Here is a 22,034-nt window from a genome sequence, read left to right on the forward strand (position 1 = left end):
GTCCTCCATCCGTGTGCCTCTGCCTCACAAATGCTGAAATTCAAGTATACTTCTATAGCTCTGACCCCAGCGTTCCTTTTTCCAAGTTTTGAAGGCTGGGGGTAAGCCAGACCAGGAAGCATGAAGTGGAAGCAGGCCTAGCAAGTTTATTCACATATGAAATGGTTCATCCCCATACTTGACACCGTGGAGCTGGGAAGATACACCCAGTAACTTGCAGCATCTAAGCGCTGCTGCAGAGTTCAAGGGACTGGGGAAAAAAGCAAAAACAAAAAAACCTCAAACTCAAAGTTGTTGACTTGTAGGAGAGGCTCCGTAATTTAGAGTAGGATCACAGATCCTTGCTTTCAACCTCCAATGTATTTGGGGATTCCTACTGCGAGCCCTTCCTACCAAGCCACCCTACCACCCCCTCAGCTTCACCTGGGAACTTTCACCCCTAAAAAGGGTATGCAAGAATCTGCTCGTCCCAAGCTCCTAGGAGATAGCGTAAGACATCATACACAAAATGTTCAAAAATTGTTTATTATGCAAAATGTTAACTTTTATAAAAAGTTTAATATACATCACATGGTTACAGAAAGTCACCTTCCTGTAAAAAAAAGGTACAAAAGCTATATACTCTATTATAGAGTTCATAATCAGGGCAACAGAGCTTTTCTCCAAGGAAACCAGAAGACCAGCTCTTATGCTGCCTTGGCAGAGTGTGCAGGGCAGCCACTCGTACCCCCCACACCCTTCTCGACACCCCATTTTCGGAAAAGCCAGTCTTTTTAAGACTTGAGTCAGGGTGGGGACAGAGTGACGTTGCCCAGCTGCTGACCAGCGAGTGCTAGCTAGCTCTTCAGGCCACCCAAGTTCAGTCCTTCGCTCTCGGGCTCCAGGTCCAGCCTCGAGGCATGAGTTCAGGGTAAATGAAGAGGGCTGTGGCAAGATCGAAGCTCATCCATGCCCTCAGGCTTCCGGCTGGAGAGAGGGTCCCAGAGTCCCAGGGTCCCAAGCGGAACGGGCGCCAGCACCTGCGTTCTGGGCGGGGGAGGAGAGAAGAGCGAGGGAGCCGTCAGTTTCCGCCGAGCGCGCCCAGGCGGAGGATGCCGCAGACTGGCCGGCGCCAGGGAGGAAACTCGGTCTCTACCTCCAGCTGATAACTCCGCGCCCCACATTGCCTCCACCCAGTTGGCGCCAAAGGACCACAGGCGGAGTCACCACTCCCCCTCCCGCTTGGAAATAACACTAGTGGGAAGGGGGGGCTCCCTTTACTGAAAGGCTCATTTGGCGCGACCCGCGGGCCCACTTGCCCTAGGCTCTGGCCACCCGGGATGAGCAGAGACAGCGTGCCTTAGGAATGCACGTGATATTGACATTGGTTCTGTCGCTTATTATCGTTTATTCTAAGTGATCATGGATAAGCCTTTTGCCTCTCAGTGGCTTGGCTTTCCCTAAACCGATTGAACCCTAAGCCTTACAATGTTCTGTCAAAGGCAGGATTTCCCATGCAAGCCTCCCTCCTCCTCCGCTCCCCGTCAGAAGAACTTACCGGGAGGTGCCAGGACGACCGGGTCAGTGGCAAAAGCTCCTCTTGTCCTTGGAGATCACAAGTTCCGGAGTGAGCTCAGCTGTCTGTGAAAGAAGGATAAGAGACGAGTTAGCCAAGGTACTCGAGGACGCGGTGGGGAAGACCCGCAGCATCCCAGCCCGCACGTTCAGATGAGCCTGGTCTAGCTCCCTCTCCTACCTGGATCGGGAGATGCGGACCATCCGGGGGTCCAGGCGCGGGCTCTGCCAGAACCACTTGAAGGTCGAGGATGTAGTCTATGACACGCTGCAGGATTTCCACCTGGCTAAGCTGAGTGCCCCGCGGGACTCCCGGCACCAGTTCCCGCAAGCGCGAGTAGCAGTGGTTCATGTCGTCCAAGAGGCTAAGCGGCTCCTCCGCCGACGGGCTCTTACCCCGGCCTCGCGCAATGGCCAGGCTACGTTCCGACAGGCAGCACACCGCCTCGTAGCAGCCGCGCACCGGGCTCAGCGCCTTCATGTTGGAGGTTGGAGAGCAAAGTTTAAGAACAGAAAAAGACACCTAAAGCAGCAAACTGTGCGCACGCTTGCAGCGGCCCGCTCTTATAGAATCCGCTCTAGGACACACCCCCTTATTCAAAACAGATCGCCAAGGCTCCACCCCCGCCCGCCCTGAGCACCGCCTCCCCGGCCCTGGGCGTTCACAGTGGGTTTAAATTGCTAACAGGCTTCCTCAGGCTGGTCGGACGCCGAGGACCGCTGAGCCTCGGATGCGAGGAATGAGGAAGAGCTGATACCGAGGAGAGGCGGGGCTCTCGAGCCAGCACAGATTTGAAAAAAAAAAAAAAAATCACTTAAAACCATTAACTTTTTTTTTTTTTTTTTTTTTTTTTTTTTTGGTTCCTTTTGAGGGCCTTTTCCGCTGAGCTAAATCCCCCAGCCCCAAACCATTAATTTGCCTTTTCTGGAGGCGCCCAAGTTCTTTGAGGTCCCCTCCCCCCTGTCCAATACTGGTTCGAACCCACAGCTCTGAGGTCATAAATCCCTTGAACGACTAAAGAACTAATTCTCTCTCTCTCTCTCTCTTTCTCTCTCTCTCTCTCTCTCTCTCTGCTCTCTCTCTCTCTCTGCTCTCCTCTCTCTCTCTCTCAAGAATTTTCAAGAGAAACTTGTAAGGAATTAGTGCCGCCTTGTTCCCCAATTTGCTGCTCGTCTGACCTCCAGACTCACTGGCGTCAGGAATTATCTTGTGACCAGAGGGGGAAAAAATTAATTGCGGTGAAGCTGAGGTTACAATGAAGAAAACAGATTTGGGCTAGGCGCTGAGATTGCAGAAGGAGGAGGGAAGGGGAGGTTTGAGCAAAGAACACTATTTATTTGAGCAACAGGGGGAAAGAGGGTAAGAGAGAGAAGAAAGCAGCCTGGATCCAATCGTTTTCCATGGAGAAAAAAAAAAAGCATGGATCTTTTGCACCATGAACTCCTTAAGGAACTGTTGTGCTTTGGAAGTGAATTTGATTAGGATTTAGGACAAGCTTTCAAATATGGGGACTAGAAGGAATGCTTGCTGCGTGAACCCTTTTGAGAAGGTCCCCTCCCTCCATGGGCACACATGCACCAAATGGGTCAGCAGTCTAACTTCTGCGTCCTCGTTTTTTTTTTTTTTTTTTTTTTGCACAGCCTCCCTCCCTCTGCACACTTTGCAGTCTGTGCAGAAAAAAAAAACGATAGCAACTTCATCGCCCCACGTCTGTCCCTTTCTGCTCGGAAGGGCAGCCACCTGGACATGATTATTCCTAGTCCTGCTGAAGTAGCCTCAGTCACCATCTGAGAGAGCAGGAGAGGAGCCAGCAGGCAGGCAAACCCCATATTGCAAAAGGACAGTGCACTCCATTCTTTGCCTGCCTCCGCTTCCCAGACCCTGAAGCCTCTGCGGTTCCAAAAATCCTGGTTTCCATCTTGGAAGAGAACAGGTGGGGTTTCGCAGCCATGATTACTTTCTTAATCAATCAGCCTGGTAAATATTTATGGAGTTTGCTTCCCATGAAACAGAGGCCCCTGCTCTCAAGAATCTCACAATGTCTGGGGACGAGATTAACACAGGAAACAATTAAGTGTTCAGTAGTGTGTGGCACTGATCAGCAGGACAATGGGACCTCTGAGCTGGGACAGTTCCAATAGTTGGAAGGGCATCGGTCTAGGGAACCAGAGCCCTGGGTTCAATCGGACAGCTCTGCTATTGACTGGTTATCTACAGATAATCTTGAGCAAACCCAGATACCCTGGCTTTGATTAGCCGTATGAGGAGAGAGACAGAGAGAGAGAGACAGAAAGAGACGGAAAGGGATGGCACTAAGGAATCGTTATAAATACTTTCGGACTCAGAACTCCAGATGCTCGTCTGACAGTTGGACAAGGAGGGTGGGCCAGCACAGAGCTGGGACGGGGCATATAAAACAGGTCCCATAGCACATCACAGGTGAGTCAGTCTTGAGGTTCCCTTCTTTCCAATCATACCATAGGCCCCTGTGTTCCAAGAAAGACGCCTCTGAAAAGTTCTCTCCTGGGAATATTAAAGTTCTCAAGGACAGCTATTTTCAGTATAACACAGAAGAATCTAACCTGGGGAAACACAAGGCAGGCTGTATATGCTGAAGAAGTTAAATGCCAACGATTTGGTCACGGGAAGGGAAATCTCCATGGCTGTGTGGACTCCTGAAAACTGAACAGAGGATCCTTTCTTTGGGTGTCCTGAAACTTCTGTATGTGTGTGCAAAATAGTCAAGTCAGGAGCTTCTGGAAAAATCATGGCCTTCGGTGCCTGGCAGACCTATGTTCAAAACTTAACTTGTTTTATTTCGCTAACTGTGAATTTGGAATAAATTATTCTCTGAGCCTCAGTTTTCAGGCCTGTTAAATGGAGCTAGTGAAACTGACCCTGTTTGTTTATTTATTTGCCTTACATTTATTAATTTTATTTTTTCATTTTTTTATTTCTGTGTAACCCTGGCTGTCCTGGAACTCTCTGTGTAGATCAGGCTGTCCTTCAACTCCGAGGTTGTCTGCCTCCCTAGTGCTGGGAATAAAGGGGGTACGCCACTACACCTGGCTCTGACCTAATTTATCTTTAAAAAAAAAAAAAAAAAAAATCCCAGCGCTGAGAAGGCAAAAGCAGGCAGAGAGCTGTGAGGTTCCTGTCCAGCCTGGTCTACATAGTGAGTTTCAGGACAGCCAGGGAATAACTAGTGAGACCCTGTCTCAAAGAAGAAAAGAATCTTCAACAGCTCTTCTCTGAGAAGGGCACACTCCTTCCTCTGTCATCATGGGGCCAGATGCGGATTCCTCAACAAAAAATAGGATTGTGCGGTAGGTGCTTAGCCCACCCAGATCCACTCTCTCTTGTCAGGTCCTCCATTTCTACCTCCGTCGCCTCAGGGTTGGATAGCGGATTCACTGGGTTTACAGTTTGTAAATACCTTCATTGCATTTATTATCTCCTCGTAATGCTTCCAGGACGAAATGGCCCTAGGCTGCGTGGGATAGGGCAGAAAGGTGCCGTGGGGTTATCAAGCCGCATTCTGTCCTTTCCACGCCAATAACTTACCTTCGAACACAAATCCTTTCTTCCTGGACCTTATTGGGGGGAGGGGAAGCGGGAGCAAATGACCTTTAAGGGTCTTTTCTGTCCTAAGAGTCTAAGTCTGAAAGGAGTGAGTTTCAGCCGGGTTGGGATCACTGAATAGAATTTAAACCCCAAAGACTCTCTCTTCCCTGCACAGCAGACTGACCGGCTCGCCCCAGCCTTCTGCAACTTGTTTAGAGGTGGCGGGGCCTCAGCCTCTTACTCCAAACGCCTCTGAACTTTCTGTTCCCAGTTCTGCTCCTTTTACCAGCTTTTTCCCCCCTCTTGCATTTTTTATTTTTATGAAAGGATGTCATTAAGGCTTTTGTCTGCGCTGTTTTTGTTTCAGAACTTTTCCCACAATCCTATTTTTTGTTGAGGAATCCGCTCCTTTGCCCAGCTGTGGGTCCGGGTCCCACAGCTGTGTTGATCTAAGACTCAGCCCCAGACAGCCTGGCGCCAGGGTGGAACGTCATGCGTTCACACAGGGATGCGTGTCCCAGGCAACCTTTCCTCCGGCAGTCACCGGCCGACGACTGCCTCTCCCACCAATGAGCGCCGGACACCCGAGATAGGGGCGGGGCCTGCGCCACCCCAGCCGGCGAGCGGCTTGTGAATAGCAGATGCTGAGACCTTGATAACGTCCCCTGAATTGGGGCCCTTTTAAAGCCCCCCTTTCTCTTTTAGTCCTTTTGTTTCTCTCTTTTCTTTCCACCTTCCTTCTTTCTTTCTGTATACAGATAACTTTTCGCTTTCCTTTTCCCCTCTTTTAACTATTTCCTCCTAGTGTCAGGAATCATTTCGTAAGCATTTCCAGGAACTGCATCTTCCTCTGCCAAAATTATAAAAAGAAAAAAAAAGCCAATGTTGTGCTCGCTGATTTTTTTTTTTTTTGAGGAGCTGGCAGAACTGTAAGCTATTACCGTCTCGTCTTTAGAAATTTAAGACGTGGTGGTCTCTGGGCTGTGAATTTCAAAGTCAATGTCATGATGATGAGGATTGCAGATGTCTTGCTTATACTGGGCTTCTGTCAACCTAGCTATCTTTTCTCCATGTGTAGACGCGGGGATCCAGGTGACCTTAGAACCTTGTCCAAGCTTATGTCGAATGTCTGTGACTGCCCTGTGGCCAAGATCCAGCCCTTCTGATCCCCTGACTCCCTGACCCCTCTAGCCCTAGTTCTCATAAATGTTAATGCTGTATGTGGGTTCAAGGTTCTCAGAAGCTGTGTTTGTTTTGTTTTGTTTTTAATTGTGTAATATGTGCATGTGTATGTGAGTGTGGTCACACATGTGCCACAATGTGTACATGCCACAGCATATTTGAGAATGTCAGAATACAACTTTTGGGAGTCTGGTTCTTTCCTTCTACTCTGGGTCCAGGGCAAGCACCTTTATACTAAGCCATCTTGCCAGCCCCTGCGGTTCTCTGATATCTACCTACTTGTTCAGAAAGCGGCCTTAACGATATTCTGGGAGCTTTCCAGCCACACGCTGGGAGCCTGTCCCTGCTCCCCTCAGCAAATTCAAACCAAAGTACAAGAACCAGAGGATACAAAGAAGGCCCATGAGATCCTGGCATTGGCGAGGCTATCCACCCCTCTTATAATCTTATCTCACTTGGGCTACCCTTTATCACTTACCAGCTGCATAAAACTGTTTAAAATTATATTTACCACCTGACAGCTGAGAGGACCAGAGGTGACAGAGGATGGGAAGTCGAGACCTTTATGTGATATGATATATTTGGTGGGATCCAAGGTACCTCTGGAAGTTAGTCTTCCTCTGGAAGTGGTTGCCAGAAATGTAGGCATTACTAAGACAACAGGGGAGGGGGACCTAAGTTCTTATAAAGATGGAGATGGGGGGGTGGGGTCCTGTTAAGATGGCCTCCTTTTTTTTTTAAGATGTATTTATTAATTATTATACATAAGTACACTATAGCTGTCTTCAGACACACCAGAAGAGGGCATCAGATCTCATTCCAGATGGTTGTGAGCCACCATGTGGTTGCTGGGATTCAAACTCAGGACCTCTGGAAGAGCAGTCAGAGCTCTAACCACTGAGCCATCTCTCCAGCCCCTAAGATGGCCTCTTAAACACTTCAGAAACACTCAGAGCTGTCCTTGCCTTGCTGAGTCCTGTTTGCCAAGGACTGTTTACCTAATCTCTGTTGGTTTTGTTTTGTTTGTTTGTTTGTTTTTTGTTCTGTTTTTACAGAGCTGGGATGGAACCTGTGGCCTTGTGAGTGAGAGGCCAGCCCCTCCACACTCAGCCTTAGCCCCAGCCCTGCACTATTCTGAGACAGAATCTCATGGTGTACCCTGAGCCGTCCTCAACCTTCAAATTCTCTCACTCCAGCCTCAGTCAGTGCTGGGATTACAAATGTGCTCCACCATGCCTGCCGTGCTGACCCATTTTATGGATAAGTAGAGAGAGGCTCAGGGCGGCGAACGTGCTTGTGTGCAGCCCCATCGCTATGAGGTGGCAAGTGTAAGGTTTTCAATCCTGTCTCCAAAACATCTACCCTTTTGCGAGTCTTCACTCCCTTCCATCTTTCCAGACGAACTCTTGGGAGTTATCATTATCACGCGTCTTCATGGATGCGTGTGTGTGCACATCATGGTGAATGTGTGGTGGTCAGAAGTCAAAAACGTGTTTCTCTCCCTCCAGGGGAATTGAACTCAGGTCCTCAGGCTTGGCGACGAGCAACTTTGCTTAATGAGCCATTTCACCAGCCCCTGAGGAGGTTGTGTTCCACCAGAGAAAAGTAAATTGAGGGGCCCGTTAGGTAGGGTGACAGACAAGGTGTATCTATTTAGGTGCTAGGGACAGAACTCAAGAGCACATGTACGCACGAGCGCACACACACACACACACACACACACACACACACACACACACACACACAAATCTACACCTCTATTACCATTCCCCTTACAGGGCGATACTTGCTCAGAAGTTACACAGTGACTACTGTTAAATTGAGGGGTTGGACTGCCTTCCCCATCTTTGGGCCACACTTAGTCGGGCCATAGCACCCTAAAGTCAACCCCTCACTTCACCAAACAATTAGTCACTGGATGCTCCAGGGCTGGCTCTGCTTCCGGCATCGGGTAAGCCAGAAGAAGCTATTTTCTGAGCACCTGCCCTGTGTGAGATATCTGTTTTGTTGAGGTGTTTTTGAAATGGAGTCTAACTAAGTAGCCCAGTGTGACCTTGCACGCATCTGTGTCCCTTATAAGTTCTGTCAGCTTCATGTCTTTCAGGCCAAGGCCCGGTGACATGGACTTAATAGTTTCAGCACTCAGGAGGCAGAGGCAGGAGGATGTTCACAAGTGAGTGTGGTGAAATTCTTCAGGGCTGGAGAGATGGCTCCGTGGTTAAGAGCACTGACTGCTCTTCCAGAGGTCCTGAGTTCAATTCCCAGCAACCACATGATGGCTCATAACCATCTGTAATGGGATCCGATGCCCTCTTCTGGTGTGTCTGAAGACAGCTACAGTGTACTTCTTTTTTTTTTTTTAATTTATTTATTTTTTTTTAAAGATTTATTTATATGTTAGTAAATGTAGACCAGCCTAGCCTGTAACTTGTGGAGATCCTCCTGCCTCTGCTCCCTGAGTGCTGAGATTATAGCATACATCACCAGGTTCTGGCCTGCAGCCTTAAGTTAATAATGCTGGGCCTGGGGGTTGGGGATTTAGCTCAGTGGTAGAGCGCTTGCCTAGCAAGCACAAGGCCCTGTCCCCAGCTCCGGAAAAAAAAAAAAAAAAGACCAAAAAAAAAAAAAAAAAAGTTCAAATTCAGGTTGTCCTTTGGTTCTGTGACTCCCGGCACAATGCTCCCTGCAGCAGATAGTTGAGTTTGGGGATTCAGGAAAGGCCCCAGAAAGATGGCGAGGTCCAGAGTCCATGGCAAGGAAGGACGAAGACAAAAAAGACCTTGAAGAGCAGTGTCCACCCTGCCCAGACATTGTCCTGCTTTGGCCCGAGGCCCAGCACCAGTTCAAAAGCTGCCGGGGGAAGGAGATGGGAGGGAGGGAGGAATGGGCCTAGCAACACCGTCAACCCTGCCAGAGAGGAAAGAGAACCCCACCCCCACCCCCACCCCACCCCATACACACCCCCACCCAGCTCCGCAGAGGGCTGGAAAGGCTGGGGTGCCAGAAGGCAGAGACTGCTCCGCGGCCCACAGGGAGCCTCCTGCAGGCCACACTGCTCCAGAATAACAGTGCGCCACCAAGCAGACTTCTGTGGTGAAGGCGTCTGCTGAGTGCCAGTCATGGGCTGACAGCTCATTTGTTTCTTTATGTTTTATGAGATGGAGTCTTGCTATGTAGCCCAGGCTGTCCTTACATTTTCCATCCTCCTGCCCCGGCCTTGTAAGTGCTGTGATTACAGTCCGTGTCCCACCAAACCTAACTGAGCAGGCATTTTACACGGATCAGCATGGATCAATCCTCGTTATTGACGGAGGCTACAAGAGGTGAGGGGACCTGAGCAAGGCGGAACGGTGAGGGTTGCAAAGTTACGCTGTGGGCATGGAATTCGAAGGAAACCCCTTTGAAGCCTCACACAACTTTTGGGGTCAAGCAGCATGTGTTGTCCCATTCTGATGTGAGAGCCCCTGAGTGTGTCTGGGCTACAGGTGAGGGTTGCAGATGGGCGGGGATTTAAATGCAAGCTGTCTGGTTGAGGGCGTAGCTCATTGGTGGAATGCTTGCTTACCCAGCACACAAGGAACCCAGGGCGCTCTCCCCAGCACCATAAAACCAAACAAATTAATGGCGCCCAGTCTTTGGCAGGGCTGCAGCCCCAGCCTGGGCAGACTTCTATGTGCCCAGGCAATGTGAGTCGTCTTCTTGCAATCTCCTGGCCAATGGCATTCTGGTAGCCTTTTCCTCCATTCTGTCTTCACTGCCACCTTCCCTGCGAGCACACCGTACCCTGGCTGTCCTACAACCTATAGCCCTAGCACACCTTCGTGGGCAGACCCTACTTGGCCTCTACCCCGAGACCAGGCTGTCCCTACCACCCTGGCCCACCTTCCCCGGAACCCCAGCTCGGCCTGCACCCCGGCAGCCCCCACCCCAGCGTTGGCGCGCAGCTGCGGGACACACAATCGCCCGCGCCTCCTCCCCGCCCCCCGAGCAGCCCCTCGTTCAACAAAAGCCGCTTTCTTTTCCCACAACAGATTAAAGACCAGGAGGGGGTGAAAAATAGCTTCTCCAGCCAGTGGCGGGGGAGGGGCGCGGGAAAAGCTGGGGCTTTGGGGACGCTTTGATGGCGAATGTGTGGGAAACCCGGAGGAATGTGGCTGCTCCGACGGCCGCAGCGGGGCCAGGCGCCGCCAGCAGGGTCCGCCCCCGGGGACCTGGGACCCGCGCCCGGCCCCGCGCGCTTGGGTCTCCTGCCAGCGCTGTCTCCATCGTCCGCCCCCTTTTTCAAACTCTTGACTTTTCCATCTTTCCTTCTGCTCTGTCTTCTGGTTCTCTCATCTCTAGATTCCCTCATTTCTGTCTCCATTCGTCGCTCTTCCCAGGCCTTTCCCCGAGTCTGTACATCCTTTTTTTTTTCCCTCTCCTTCTTTGTCCCGGACATTCTTTCTGAGCCTTTGTTTCCGCGCCTCTATTTCAGTGGCGCCTTCTCAGCCTCTGCCTGTGGTTTCCTGGGTTCGGGGGTTTGATGGATTCAGCGTGTCTCTGTTGCGGTTTCTCCTGCTTCATTGGACAGGGCTGGGAAGAGGGCACAGGGGGAGGTAGGTGGTTGTTTCAACACCTCCTCACCTTGAGTGAGAGCAGATCGGGGCAGAGCTGGGAAGTCTAAGACAATCTCGGGAAAGACGCTTTGGGGAAACCGAGTCAGCTAAGTCGAGAGAGAAATGGAGCAGAGGGTCCTCTGGCTGTTTAAGTCTCTGAGGGGATTCCTGGCTCAGCACCGGATGGTGGCTTTGGGACCCTGGTGGGAAGTGGGTTGTGACCTTCCTCACTCTAGTCCCTAAGGAGAGGAAGGGGAGAAAAGGGAAGAAAGGACTGGGTCAAGAAAAGGGCTTCTAGGGTTGGGGATTTAGCTCAGCGGTAGAGCGCTTGCCTAGCAAGCGCAAGGCCCTGGGTTCGGTCCCCAGCTCCGGAAAAAAAAAAAAAAAGAAGAAGAAAAAGGGCTTCTAGGTGGTTGAGGGCAGAAACCTTCCCAGTAAAGACTGATGTCCCCAAGGAGTCTGAGCTGGGAATTCTGCAAGCACAGCTCCAAGGACTGCCAGCAGAGTGGAGCCTTTGGTAAAGCCATCCTCCTCCCTGGGCATCGTCTCCATCCTTGGAATATAATATGCTCGCTCAGATTAGGGGACCTCAGCCTTTTATTTTACCCACACATCCCCAGGGTCAATAGATATACGTGTTTCATATTAATCAGTTTTCTCGTTTTTGTCTGTATGAAAGGCAAGCATTCTTTTTGGGCCCTGATTAACGGACTCATTATCACTCTTAGCTGGTCTAATCTAAGGAACAAGTCCACCCCAGCTCTAGGCGGTCTGGATAGCATCCTGGGCCGCAAGGCCCCACTGGAGAAGATAGGTTTGGGAGTCAGGCAGCTTAGGCTTGAAATTGGAATCTGTGACCTCGGCCAGGTCACCCTCTCCCTTGGATTTCCTTCTCTGTAAAGAGAAGATAGTCACAACATCCACCCCACACGGGAGTATGCTGAGCCTTGTGCCAGATACAAGCACCCAAGGCAACAGACATTAGAAGTGAGAAATATGGCTGGCGAGATGGCTGTCCAGCCCCCACGTGATGGAGGAAGAGAAAGGATACCTAAAAGTTGTCCTCGGACCTCTGCAAGTGCACAGTAAACATTCCCTGTTCACATATGAACCACAAATGTGAGACACATATGTAACTTTACATTTAAAAGACTATACAGGGCTGGGGACTTAGCTCAGTGGTAGAGCGCTTACCTAGGAAGCACAAGGCCCTGGGTTCGGTCCCCAGCTCCGAAAAAAAGAACCAAAAAAAAAAAAAAAAAAGACTATACAGGAGGGCGGGGGGTGGGGGAGGTTGTCCCTCCACGAGAGTATCCATGAGAAGGTCCTGTGTTCTGTTCTTAGCAAATCAAAGATTAATAGGGGAGTTCTGGGGTTGGGATTTAGCTCAGTGGTAGAGCGCTTGCCTATGCAAGCGCAAGGCCCTGGGTTGGGTCCCCAGCTCGAAAAAAAAAAAGAAAAAAAAAAAGAAAAAAAAAAAAAAGGGAATTCTGTTGTCTTTTAAAGAGGACATCATGGGGTTGGGGATTTAGCTCAGTGGTAGAGCGCTTGCCTAGGAAGCGCAAGGCCCTGGGTTCGGTCCCCAGCTCCGGAGAAAAAAGAACCAAAAAAATAAATAAATAAATAAAGAGGACATCATGGTAGGGTGACACAAACTTGTAATCCTAACACCTGGGAGGCAGAAGCAGGAGGATCAAGAATTTGGGGTTATTCTTAGCTACACCAGGTGTTCAAGGTCAGCCCGGGCTACATGGGACACTTGTTTCAAGAAGATAAAAATAAACGAATAGATGAACGGATAAGTAATTTTAGCAAGCGTGAAGTTGGTTTTTAATAACCATCTGACCTTATTATTCCAAACGTAATTGATATAAAAACCATTCTTTTTTTTAATGCTATTTTTCACAGTAAGTCATTAGGATGAGCAAGTGTTTTAGAGCCAAGCATTGTCTCAGTTTGGTCCAGCCACATTTCAGGGGCTGAGTGGTCAGCTAGGATCCTGGCTACTGACTGGACAATGCTGGTGGACATTACCAGTCACTGAGCCTTGAGGACAGCTCGTATTTTGACACGAGAAGCGAAGGAAGGAAAGATGGACACAGGATGCCGTGAGGGCCAGTTCATCAGACAGAATGGACAGGGGTCAAGGGGAGAACAGACCAACCATGACTGGGTAAGCAGATAGGGGTGGGGTACCTGGAGAACTTTGAGAGACAGGCTAAAGGGCATCTTAACAGATGAAGAAAAAGGGTCCCAACAGGTTGGGGTGACTGTCAGGATGAGCTGCGCTTTATTGGACTGGGGAGTGTAGCTCAGTGGTAGGGCTCTTGCCCAACGTGTACACGACCTTGGATTTAATCCTCAGCTATGGAAAAAAGAAGCAGAGGGTGAGGAAGAAGAGAGGGGAGGAGAGGAAGAGAAGAGGAGAGGAGAGAGGTGAGGAGGGAGAAGGACAGGGAAGGGGGAGGGGAGGGGAAAATAGAGACCTCTATTCAGGGAGGGAAGCAACAGTACTGGGGTACTCTAACTCTGTTGTTTCCACTGGACGCTCTCCTAGGGCTCACCCTAGACCTGCTGGAAATCCTCAGTTTAGGATTTAAAACTGGGGGTGGGGGATAAAGAATCAAAAAGAAAAGCTTATTAATATTAGCTGCGCGTTTTTAACGGCTCCTATATCCCGATATCACCCTAAGCTCTTTGTATTAATTTTCGCAGCAAAGTCTCACACGCTGCTAAACAGAATATATTAAAACAAACAAAACGCGGGCAAGGGGCTGGAGATGGCTCGGGGACTAAGGGTGCTCACTGCTCTCCCAGAGGACATGGTGTTCTATTCCCAGCATCCATAGGAGGCAGATCACAACTGGCTGTAACTCCAGTTACTGCACATAAACTCATGCATGTGAATGCACACACACACACACACACACACACACACACACACACACACATGCACACACACATGCATGCACATACACACACACACACACTTTTTGAAAAGGCTGATTGGTTTTTTTTGTTTTTTGTTTTTTGTTTTTTTCCGGGGCTGGGGACCGAACCCAGGACCTTGCGATTCCTAGGCAAGCGCTCTACCACTGAGCCAAATCCCCAACCCCTGATTGTTTTTAAGTTAAACCCAAGTTTACTATGTGACTGAGCGATCTCCTCCCAGCTACCGGATACCTGGAGAAACAGAAGCACATCCACCTGAAGACTTGTAAGGACGTTCATCGCCACAGCCCCATAACCACCAAGAAGCAGTTATGACTCAAATGTTCACAATGGGTGACTACATCCCCCAAGTATGATGGAGTCACACAATGGAATATTATTCAGCCCTTAAAAACTACTGAAACAGGCAGCCTCATGACAGACCTCCAAAACCGTGCTAAGTGAGGGGAAATGCTCTCCGGGTCACATAATGTATGGTTCCACTTATGTGAAATTCCCATAAAAGGCAAATCTAGAGAGACCCGGGATAGATTGGTGGTTGTCTGGGGCTGGGGAGTGAATCCTAATGGGAACCGGGTTTGTGGGGGATGACGAAATATTCTCAAGCTGGTGTGGACCTAGTCACACTGCTCTGTAAAATATGCAAAAAATTTACTGTGTACTTAAAGCAGATGCAAGAAAAATTACCATGGACTTAAAGCAGAGGAATCTTATGTAAATTACAGCTCAGTAAAGCTCATAGGAAACAAAAGAAAAGGCTGTCCATAGTGATACAAGCTTTTCCTCCACGAGGAGACAAAGGCGGTAGGATAACCTCTGTCTACAGGGTCACACCAGCCTGACTGAGAGCTTGATTCTGAGGGGGTAAAGGAAGAGAAAAAGGAGGAGGAAGAAGAGGAGGAGGACAAAGGAGAGGAGGAAGAAGAGGAGGAGTGAGAGGAGGAAGAAGAGGAGGAGGAGGAAGAGGATGGGGAGGAAGAGGAGAGAGGAGGAAGAGGATGGGGAGGAAGAGGAGGAGGGGGAGGAGGAGAATTTTCCCAATACTTTTTGGCAGTTATGCCTTTATTATCCTTAGCCATGATTTGTTACAGCTCAGAAAGGGGACACTGCCTGTCACCTTGTCACAAGCTGCCATGTATCTCAGTTCCTTGGGCCTTGTCCCCTATCGCTCTGGGCCCTTTTTTTTTTATTTTATTTATTTATTTATTTATTTATTTATTTATTTATTTTATTTATGTGAGTACACTGTAGCTGTCTTCAGACACACCAGAAGAGGGCATCAGATTTCATTAGAGATGGTTGTGAGCCACCATGTGGTTGCTGGGATTTGAACTCAGGACCTCTGGAAGAGCAGTCCGTGCTCTTAATCACTGAGCCATTTCTCCAGCCCCCATCTCTGGGCCCTTTAACCCACACGTTAAACTGTGGAGCAGGGGGTTGGGGATTTGGCTCAGTGGTAGAGTGCTTGCCTAGGAAGCACAAGGTCCTGGGTTTGGTCCCCAGCCCCGAAAAAGAGGGAAAAAAAAAAAAAAACAAAAAAACAAAAAACTGTGGAGCAGGTAACACTTCCCTCCCATATTACAGGCAAGGAAAATGGCTCGGAGAGGGGAAGTAAATGACTTCCAGCCTGGGAGGGACAAGCCAGGCGACTCCTCTAGGGTCTTAGCTCCCCTCCAGTCAGAATGCAGGAGAACAGATCTCTGGAGGCACAAAGCTGGGTCATTAGGTCTTGGAAGATGGGGATGAGGAAAGAGCAGCCATGGGTTTAGGCAGCAGGTGATTGGTCAATGGGCAGATTCCCCTTCCTAGGCCCTCCTGCCGCGAGACCACACCTACCACCTTCATAAAAGGATGGCAGCCATCGTCTGAACATCAATCTTGTTTTTATTTCTTTTTTTTTTTTTTCCTTTTTTTCGGAGCTGGGGACCGAACCCAGGGTCTTGCGCTCGCTAGGCAAGCGCTCTACCACTGAGCTAAATCCCCAACCCCTTTGTTTTTATTTCTAACGCAAAGTATGGCATTTAAAATATTTTGGGGTCATATATAGTAGTGTCACTTGCCTTTAATGCCAGCACTGGAGCAGAAGAGGCAGGTGGGTCTCTGTGAGTTCAAAGCCATCCTGGTCTACATAATGTGTTCCAAGCTAGCCAGTGCTACATCGTAAGACCCTGTCTCAAAATAAATAAATATTCTTAATGAACAAAAGGATTCCCATGAATGTTTAAGTACGTGATAATATTGTTGGGTTCAAAATTTTGAAAATATTAAAAAAGCTGGGAGGTGGTGGTGCACACCTTGAATCCCAGCACTTGAGAGGCAGAGGAAGGCAGATTTCTCAATTGCAGCCCAGTCTGGTCCACAGAGTGAGTTCCAGGACAGCCAGGACTACACAGAGAGACCCTACCTCAAAAATAAATAAATAAACAAATAAATAAAGAGTAATTAAAAAGCAAAACCAAACCAATCAAACAAAAAATTGAAAGGTTGGGCCAGGGGTATGCTCAGTGGTACAGGCCTTTCCTATCCTGTCGAAGGCCCTGGGTTTGATCGCTGGTACTAAAAATTAACCAGGCAGAATTAAGGTGGGGGCTGGGGAGATAGTTCAGTTGCTTAAGTATGAGCCATTCAACTACAAAGACATGAGTTCAGAACCCTGAAACTTACAAGAAAAAACCAGATGAGATTGATCCCAGTGCCACAGAGGTGGAGACAGGAGGATTCCCGAGTTTGGCTGGCCAGTTAGTCTAGCAGGATGAGCGAGCTCCAGGTTGAGTGAGAGACCTTTTCTCAAAAGATAAGGAGGAGAGTAGTTAAGAAGGATGCCCCAACCCTGACTTCCTCCCTCCCTGTACAGATGCAACCGTGCACGTACACAAATAATAAATAAAAGGAATACGTAGGGTGGAAAACTTCCTTCGCAGGCCCATGCCCGCCATCCCCCAGCTGTGGGGCGGCTAAGGTTTCAGGGAAGAAAAGAATCCAGTGTGCGGCTACTAGAATGGGTCTGCTTGGTTTGTTCTGAAGCCACGAGGCCCGAAGCCACCTTGTTCTGCAGGATTTCTGCAGGCTGACCTCAACCTGAGTTCCTGTTCTCTTTGATGCTCCACTGCTTCCTACAGCAGGTGATGGCTGGTCCCTCAGGGAGATGGTTGGTCCCTTCTCCCTCACAGCCTTCCCCTGAGGCATCCTCACAGGTGCCCACTGTGCTGTTGACTGGTTTCCTCTCTTACCTCCAGGCTCTCAGATGGCGCCTTATCCCCAGGGCACGTACTGGGTAATTTCTTATCTTCTGACCCAGGCCGGTGAGACACGAGAGGCCCCTAGAATACACCTGAGTGGCTGAGGATCAGATATAGCCCCTGAGTTGGTTTTGATGTGGTTCCCCCCCCTTTCTTTTTTCTCGTCTTATCTTCACGGTGATTTCAAAATTAGAATGTTTCACCTAAGAGTCTGACTTTCTATATTTACCCGAAATACCGGTCACACCTGGTCACACCGAGCCTGCTGTCATGCCCGGTGACATCACACTAAGTGAACAGCATTGCTCCTTTTAGGAGGAGCCTGGGCTGCTCTCTGAGTTGGTCTGGTCTTCAGCACTCCTTGTGTAGGTTAATGTAATGGGTTAAAGAGCAACCCTTCACATGAGCCTACAGAGGCTCTGCCGTGAAACTCGTGTCTATTGATTTACACGGCAAGTGGGCGTTAGTTTACAGATAGAATTAAGGCCATTCGGCCAGTGGTGGTGCCTGCCTTTAATCCTAGCACTGAGGAAGCAGAGTCAGGCAATTAGAAAACCAAAACCAAACCAAACCAAACCAAACAAACAAGCAAAACAAAAAACTAAGGCCATTCATCAGTTTATCAGGGACGGGGCATTTTGCACAATTCAAGTGTCACATGACAAGTCGGGGAGAGAAATGGGGCATTGGAGAGAGGGAGGGGATGCCACCTCTTTGCTCTTGATTAGAGAGCCACCAACCAAGGCATAGGGGCCAACTTAGAAGCCAGGAAAGCCAGGAAGAAGGTTTTAACTTGAGCCTCCAGAAAGGAGTGTGGTTCCGCTGGGGCATTTTGATTCTGGCCCAGTGGGGTCAGGTCTGTGCTCTAACTGACAGGGCTGTAACGTGTAGTGTTATCTCAAGCCGTCTTCTGGTGGGGGTCATTTGTTAGAGCAGCAATGGAAATTCAACACAAGAGATAAAGAGTGTTCAGGGAGAGATGCTGTGTGTACCATGCCTAACTTCCAATGCTTGGGAAGCAGCACCAAATTTTTGTTTGTTGTTTGTTTGTTCTGCATGTGAGTGTGTGTGTATGTGTGTGTTTGCATAAGTATGGGTGCATATTCGTGTGTCAATGTGGATGCAGATATGTGCACAGTTCAGAGTTGACTGTTGGGAGTCCTCTGCCTTGTTCACTGAGGCAGGCTCTCTCAAAGGAACTCAGAGCTCACAGATAAAGCTAGCCTGGGTAGCCAGCATAATCCTTGGGTCTTTGGTTTCCAAGCTCTGAGCACCGGAATACCAGCTCTCAGCTTTCTTAGCCTTTACCCAGGTTCTAGGAATCTGAAATCTGGTCCTCACGCTTGTGTAGCAAATGCTTTAACCACTTAACCCTCCAATATTTCAATGAAAACTTGGAAAGGGGGTCCCAGGCAGAGCAGAGGCATGCTGAGAAAGTGTTCTAGGGATATGAGGCCTGGGGCTGCACAGAGGAATATTCCAGTAAGCTGGGCCGTCAGTGGCCAGTGCAGGAATTTCACCTCTGGCTGAGAATAAGATTAGAGGGTTAAAGTGGACAGCGTGGAACATGCCCAGACTGGGTAAAAGGGCATCAAAGCTCAAGATAGGAAGATCAGATGCGGGCCCTGAGGGAGGTGCAAGGCCCTAGGGCCATCCTCCCAGACTGAAGGCCTCTTTCAGGCCTTGCCATCTTTCTGAGGGAATGACTGGTGTTGAGCTGGGTAATTTTGTGTCAACTTGACACAAGTTAAAGTCATCTGAGAGGAGTGAACCTCACTTAAGAGAATGCCTCCATAAGATCAGGCTGTAGGCAAGTCTGTAGGGCATTTTCTTAATAAGTGATTGATGGGGCTTGGGATTTAGCTCAGTGGTAGAGTGCTTGCCTAGGAGGCGCAAGGCCCTGGGTTCAGTCCCCCAGCCCGGGGGGGGGGGGAGTGATTGATGGAGGAGGCCCAGCCCATTGTGGGTGATTGCCATTCCTGGGCCGGTCTATAAGAAAGCATACTGAGCAAGCCACAGGGAGCAAGCCAGTAAGCAGTATCCCTCCATGGTCTCTGCATCAGCTCCTGCCTCTAGGTTCCTGTCCTGCCTTCCTATCCTGACTTCCTCCAATGATGAACAGTGATGTGACAGTGTGAACCAGATAAACCCTTTCCTCCCCATGTTGCTTTTTTGTCATGGTGTTTCCTCACAGCGACAGTGACCCTAACTAGGACAGATGGTCTGGCAGCCATGTGCCTGTCTGCGTTGCCTTTTGCCTGTTTCTGAACACCAGCTATATTTGCCCTCGGGAGTCTACTTCTGATCTCATTATTGCTGTGTGTCAGGAGGGGACTGAGTTCATCGTGAGCTATTATGAAAGACCTGAGTTGAACCGCTGAGGAAGTTCGAGTCACCTTATCATAAACCATGAAGTGAAATTTAAGGCAGGCTATCTGAAAAGGCAAAACTTAGGGGGGCCTAGGATGCTACTTGAATGTGCCTCCATTTCTGACAGGGCCCCACCACCCAGCAGATCTCCGGTCCTTTACCTATTGTACCCTTAAAATGACAATATCCATCTCCCCCCCACCCCCCCACACACAATAAAGGAAACACAGGCTTTAACTATAATTCTTCCATTTATCTTCTGTGAATCAGCACAAGCTGGGTCTCATTATTGGTGTTAGTCATCTTTGTGTGTTTTGTTTGGGGCAGGGTCTTCTCTGTAGCCCAGGCTGGGTTGAACATTACAGTGTAGCCCAGGCTGGCTTCAGATTTTTGGAGACCCTGCTGCCTCTGCCTCCTGAGTGCGGGATTACATGTGTGCACCTGATACTTTTTCAGGTATTTGTTTGTTTGTTTGGTTTTTTGAGACAGGTTTTCTCCATGTAGCTCTGGCTGTACTGGGACTCATTCTGTTAGACCAGGCTAGCCTCCAACCCACAGAGACCCTGCCTTTGCCTACTTAGGGCTGGGATTAAAGGCGTGAGCCACCACTGCCAGGCTCCCTGCTTCTCTTTCTGTGTGTGTGTGTGTGTGTTTTATTTTACATGATTCATTCAATATTTACTATTTTCAGAGCAGTATTCTAAGTGAGTTATATACATTCATTTATTTAATCTTATAATGATTATCATGTTACAACCTTTATACAAAAGGAAGCCGAGGCACTGTGAGGGTAAGTTCTGCCACACAGACCTCTCCCCAGCCCCAACACTATGGACATTTGGAGCGGATAACTCAGCTCTGTCTATCATGTGTGTTAGGGGGCTTAAAGGCATCCTCGCCTCCACCTCTATTAGATGCCAGTAGCAACCCCCATCCAAGCTGTGACAAACCAAAATGTCTCTGACTTTGTCAAATGTCCCCCTTTTGAAATCACTGCCTAACAGGATCCCGGGGAGTTAACTGACAACGTGGATGCCATAGCTGCATGTGTCCTGTGCTGTCCCTCTCCACCAACCCCTTGAAGTCTGTGCTCCCCTGCCTCTGATTTTAAAACTGTGCCCACTAAACAGATAGAGGATTCCCGTGAGCTCCCTGCAACCCAAGCTTCCCTGGGAGTCAGACTCATGCCTGCACTGCCCCTGCCACTGACAGGCCAAGGGACCTCTGCAGAATTCCTTTCCCTCCCCAGGCCTCAGTTTCCCCATTTGCACAATGAGGGGTTAACCTAGAAGCCTTTCAAAAGGCCTTCTCTCTGCTGAACTCAGTAACTGGATGATTCACCGCGGATACAAATTCCCCTCACAAAGTCCAAATTCCTCCCAGGGCCTTAGTCATTCTAGGGTTTGAACTTTCTCGAAAAAAACATTTGAAAACTTCTTCCAGCTTGAAAAAAAAAAGCTATTAAAAGAAAGTAAAAGTTTCAAAATCAAATCCTAAGCAAATAGGCCTGAAAACAACACACCCAGACACACTCCCACACACAACACACACACACACACACACACACACACACGCGCGCCACACCACATACACACATATGCCACACCACACACACATATCACATATACATACACACCACACACACCACATACATACCACACACACACACACACATACCACACACACACACACATACCACACGCATACCATACACATTCCACAGACACACACGGACACAGACACACATAACATACCACATATACACATGCCACACCACACACACATATCACATCTACACACACACTACACACATATCACATACATACCACACACACACACACCACACACACACACACACACACCACACACATCTCACACCCATTGCTCAAGGTATATCTGAGAACAGGATATGAAACCTCACAGGCAAACCAGCTCGGAGGAATGATTCACAGGCCTTTTAAGATGCTTCTATTTCAAGACACAATCCACCCACTGGATCTGGCAGCTCCAGAAACAAAATAAACCTTCAAGAGACCGCCCAGTTTCTTATCTCAAGGCAAGGGCAGTGTGCAGAGACCTCAAGGGCTCCAAGCAGAAGACGAGGCGTGAATTCCTGTTCCCTCTAGTGTCAGGCCTCCGACTGCAAGCTTGCTTAAAGAAAGGCTTTGCACCGCCTCCCCTCAGCTGACCAAGTTCAGAACCACACAGCCCAGCAGTTTTCGGCCTTTGTGTCAGATTCAGGTTCTGGAGGCTTTTGTGTGGCTTTGTCCTAACAGCACTGAGACTGGGCATTCCGACCACTCTTTCCAGTTGTGCCTGGGGTCTGCCTTTGCCTGACGATATACATATTCTGATATACATATTCCTCTTGTTCCAGGAAGGAAGCATGAAATTTAGCATACCGTTTAAGACGTCATGGTTTATGTAAAATAGAAATAAATATAAAGTAAATTGTCAACCAAGGGTGTAGTTTAATGGGCACCGCGCTTGTCTAGCACATGAACGGTCCTGGGTTCCGTTCCTAACACTGCCTGATGACGACAATGATGATGATGATGATGATGACGACGACGACAA

At 49.0% G+C, this 22,034-nt stretch overlaps 1 protein-coding gene across 1 annotated transcript; it reads right to left on the reverse strand.

Annotated features, from left to right (window-relative positions):
- Positions 1 to 509: 509 nt before the first annotated feature.
- Id3 (inhibitor of DNA binding 3, HLH protein) lies at positions 510 to 2,103 on the reverse strand. The gene is made up of 3 exons (XM_032896139.1): positions 1,736 to 2,103; positions 1,538 to 1,620; positions 510 to 1,026 (listed from the first exon to the last, which is right to left on the reverse strand). Exons 1-2 carry the CDS (start codon positions 2,033 to 2,035, stop codon positions 1,561 to 1,563), a joined length of 360 nt encoding a protein of 119 aa, XP_032752030.1. The 5' UTR covers positions 2,036 to 2,103; the 3' UTR covers positions 510 to 1,026; positions 1,538 to 1,560.
- Between the last annotated feature and the right edge of the window lie 19,931 nt (positions 2,104 to 22,034).

Source organism: Rattus rattus, chromosome 1, assembly GCF_011064425.1.
Source record: "Rattus rattus isolate New Zealand chromosome 1, Rrattus_CSIRO_v1, whole genome shotgun sequence".
NCBI classification, from domain to species: Eukaryota; Metazoa; Chordata; class Mammalia; order Rodentia; family Muridae; genus Rattus; species Rattus rattus.